This window comes from Electrona antarctica (assembly GCF_951216825.1).
Source record: "Electrona antarctica genome assembly, chromosome: 6".
NCBI lineage: Eukaryota > Metazoa > Chordata > Actinopteri > Myctophiformes > Myctophidae > Electrona > Electrona antarctica.
This window is the reverse complement of record NC_136811.1, coordinates 5,713,238-5,715,744: the sequence shown is the minus strand read 5'-3', so window position 1 is coordinate 5,715,744 and position 2,507 is coordinate 5,713,238. Positions and strand designations below refer to the sequence as shown.

General features: G+C 46.8%; 1 protein-coding gene across 1 annotated transcript in view; it reads left to right on the top strand.

Moving 5' to 3' along the window:
- ttc24 (tetratricopeptide repeat domain 24) overlaps positions 1–2,507 on the top strand; it is a gene marked incomplete at its 5' end in the record, with an annotated part of 18,918 nt that extends 16,411 nt beyond the window's left edge. The window contains 5 exons of the mRNA XM_079502908.1: positions 327–388; positions 1,054–1,151; positions 1,398–1,562; positions 1,954–1,990; positions 2,175–2,507. Of these exons, the coding sequence (XP_079359034.1) occupies positions 327–388; positions 1,054–1,151; positions 1,398–1,562; positions 1,954–1,990; positions 2,175–2,280 (468 nt within the window). The 3' untranslated portion in view covers positions 2,281–2,507. The remainder of the gene's footprint in view (positions 1–326; positions 389–1,053; positions 1,152–1,397; positions 1,563–1,953; positions 1,991–2,174) is intronic.

The window sequence follows — 2,507 nt, the reverse complement described above, 5'->3', positions numbered from 1 at the left end:
TCCGGCAGTTTCTACATGATAACATAAAACGTTGGTGTACTCAACATGTCCGGGTTCACAATGGGGCTCTATGGGCTGGCAACTAGACTACTATGGGGTTGTCCCGATCCGATCACGTGATCGGAAATCCGGGGCCGATCACGCCATTTTGAAAATGATCAGAATCGGATCGACAGCAAAACAAAATTGATGGTGACACAATCCCTAGTTTGTACCATGTGACCCCATGCAGGCCATCACAGCAGACATGGAACTCTTCTAAGCAGCTTTTACTGCAGAAACTGTTCACATCACCATAATAATAATACACCTTTCTCTCCACACAGAGAGGGCCACGTTCCCGGAGGCCAATCAGCAGAAGCCATATTCCTCCAGGGCCACCTGACAGGTAAGAATCAGCCAATCAGTTGACGTTTAAAGGGACACTTCACCCTTTTTGCAAAAAAATATATGTTAATGACGTTTAGAAGATTTAGAACACTTTCCTGGGGGTCTTTATGTGTGTAATATAATATGTGGGTTTAGATATTTTAGATTTTAGCACTGGGCTCACGTGTCTCTGATGTCATTGACACTGGGCTCACTTCCTTTCTTGACTACAATTCACACAATGCTTTGGTGCACTGCTCCTCCTTGTGGATAGGGGGAGGCCTGTCTTACTGAGACAACTTGTAGTCCAGGAAGTAAGTGAGCCCAGTGTCCATGACATCAGAGACACTGGGCTCACTGCTAAAATCTAAAATATCTAAAACCACATATTACACACATAAAGACCCCCAGGAAAGTGTTCTAAATCTTCTAAACGTCATTAACATGTATTTTTTTGTAAAAAGGGTGAAGTTCCCCTTTAAGACACCATGCATCATTGATTACTATGCATTAGTATTGGATACTCCTCTCTCATGGATCAATCACAGCATTCTGCAAGAGGAAAGATTGTTAGCTAATAAAATACTCTTTATGTCGGATTTTGTTTATTGGATTAGTGCTATACATTGCTATACATTGCACATTATTATTACGTTCACATGCTTTTCATTTGATTTCAAAAAGGAACTTGAGACCAGGGCCAAGACCAGGGCCAAGCCCGCAAAGCCAAGGAAGGGAATTTAACCATCAACCCCACATGCCAAACGGCCACATAGTAACAGGTCTGTATGTGTTTTAGTGTAGTGTCTCATAAGATGGAACGGAATATTATTGCTGCCAGGCAGACATTTATATTATTATTGTGTCCATGCGCACGTGTGTGCGTGTACATGTGCGTGTGCGTGTGCGTGCGTGCGGTGTGCGTGTGCGTGCGTCTGCGTGCGTGTGCGTGCGTGCGCGTGCGTGCGCGTGTGTGCGTGTGTGTGTGTGTGTGCGTGTGTGCGTGTGTGCGTAATGAGTGCGTGCAGGAAGTGGTGTGTCTGTGCACGAGGGGGAGCAGGGATCGAGGGAGATGCCAGTACAGGCTGCTGAGTCCACGTCGGACAGGGAGGAGGTAGCAGCAGCAAAGGATTGTGGGTCGGAAGCTGCTGAACAAGCAGCGCGCACTGTGGACCAGCAGCACCTTCGACCCGGTCAGTACTTTTTTAAATGTCAGGGACGCTCATAAAACAAACGGACACTCGCTATAGACCTGCTACGTACTGTACAGCACCAGCTGACAGAGCCTGTCTACCTTATTGCTTTTTGAGTGGTGCAACCACTCCTATAGACAGCTGTGTGTGTGTGTGTCTGTGAGTCTGTGTCCGAGCACGAAAATAACGTTTGTTCACCACCAAGTGTCACTGTTGCACAACCTAACACACAGACACACACAGGTCAGTACAGTACAGTACAGTACAGTACAGTACAGTACAGTACAGTACAGTACAGTACAGTACAGTACAGTACAGTACAGTACAGTACAGTACAGTACAGTACTCACTTCAGACGGGTCTGATTTGCTTTTTCTTTCTTTTGTTTCAGTTGAACAAGTTGATGGAGCTGTGGGTTCAACAAACGGGTACGGCACACATTGGACCTGTCTGTCTGTCTGTCTGTCTGTCATTCTGTCTGTCATTCTGTCTGTCTGTCTGTCTGTCTGTCTGTCTGTCTGTCCGTCTGTCTGTCTGTCTGTCAGTCAGTCATTGGCTCACTCCATGCAGTCCTGATTGGTGGCTTGCCTGTTGTTGTTGTTGTTGTTTCAGCATGTCCTCCTCATTGGCCCAGACCGTGGAGCCCCGCCCCAGTGGGCCGCCCGCCATCAACCACCTCTTCCGGAGGTTGAAGTCTCGCGTCTGTGCAGTCATGTGACCATCTGTGACCACTCCTAGGAACATTAAGAAGGAACATGCACAGGGGCGTGGCACAATCTCCTACGGGAGGTTTGCACATGCTCAGTGTAAACAGGAACTGCGATGATGGAGTGTTCCAGCAGAGGTGCTAGATAGAAGGCTCATAACTTGTGATGTAAATAATGAGATCCAGAACAGTTGAGAATTAAACAGCAGTCACCCTTCCCTTTTCAAATGTTTTATATC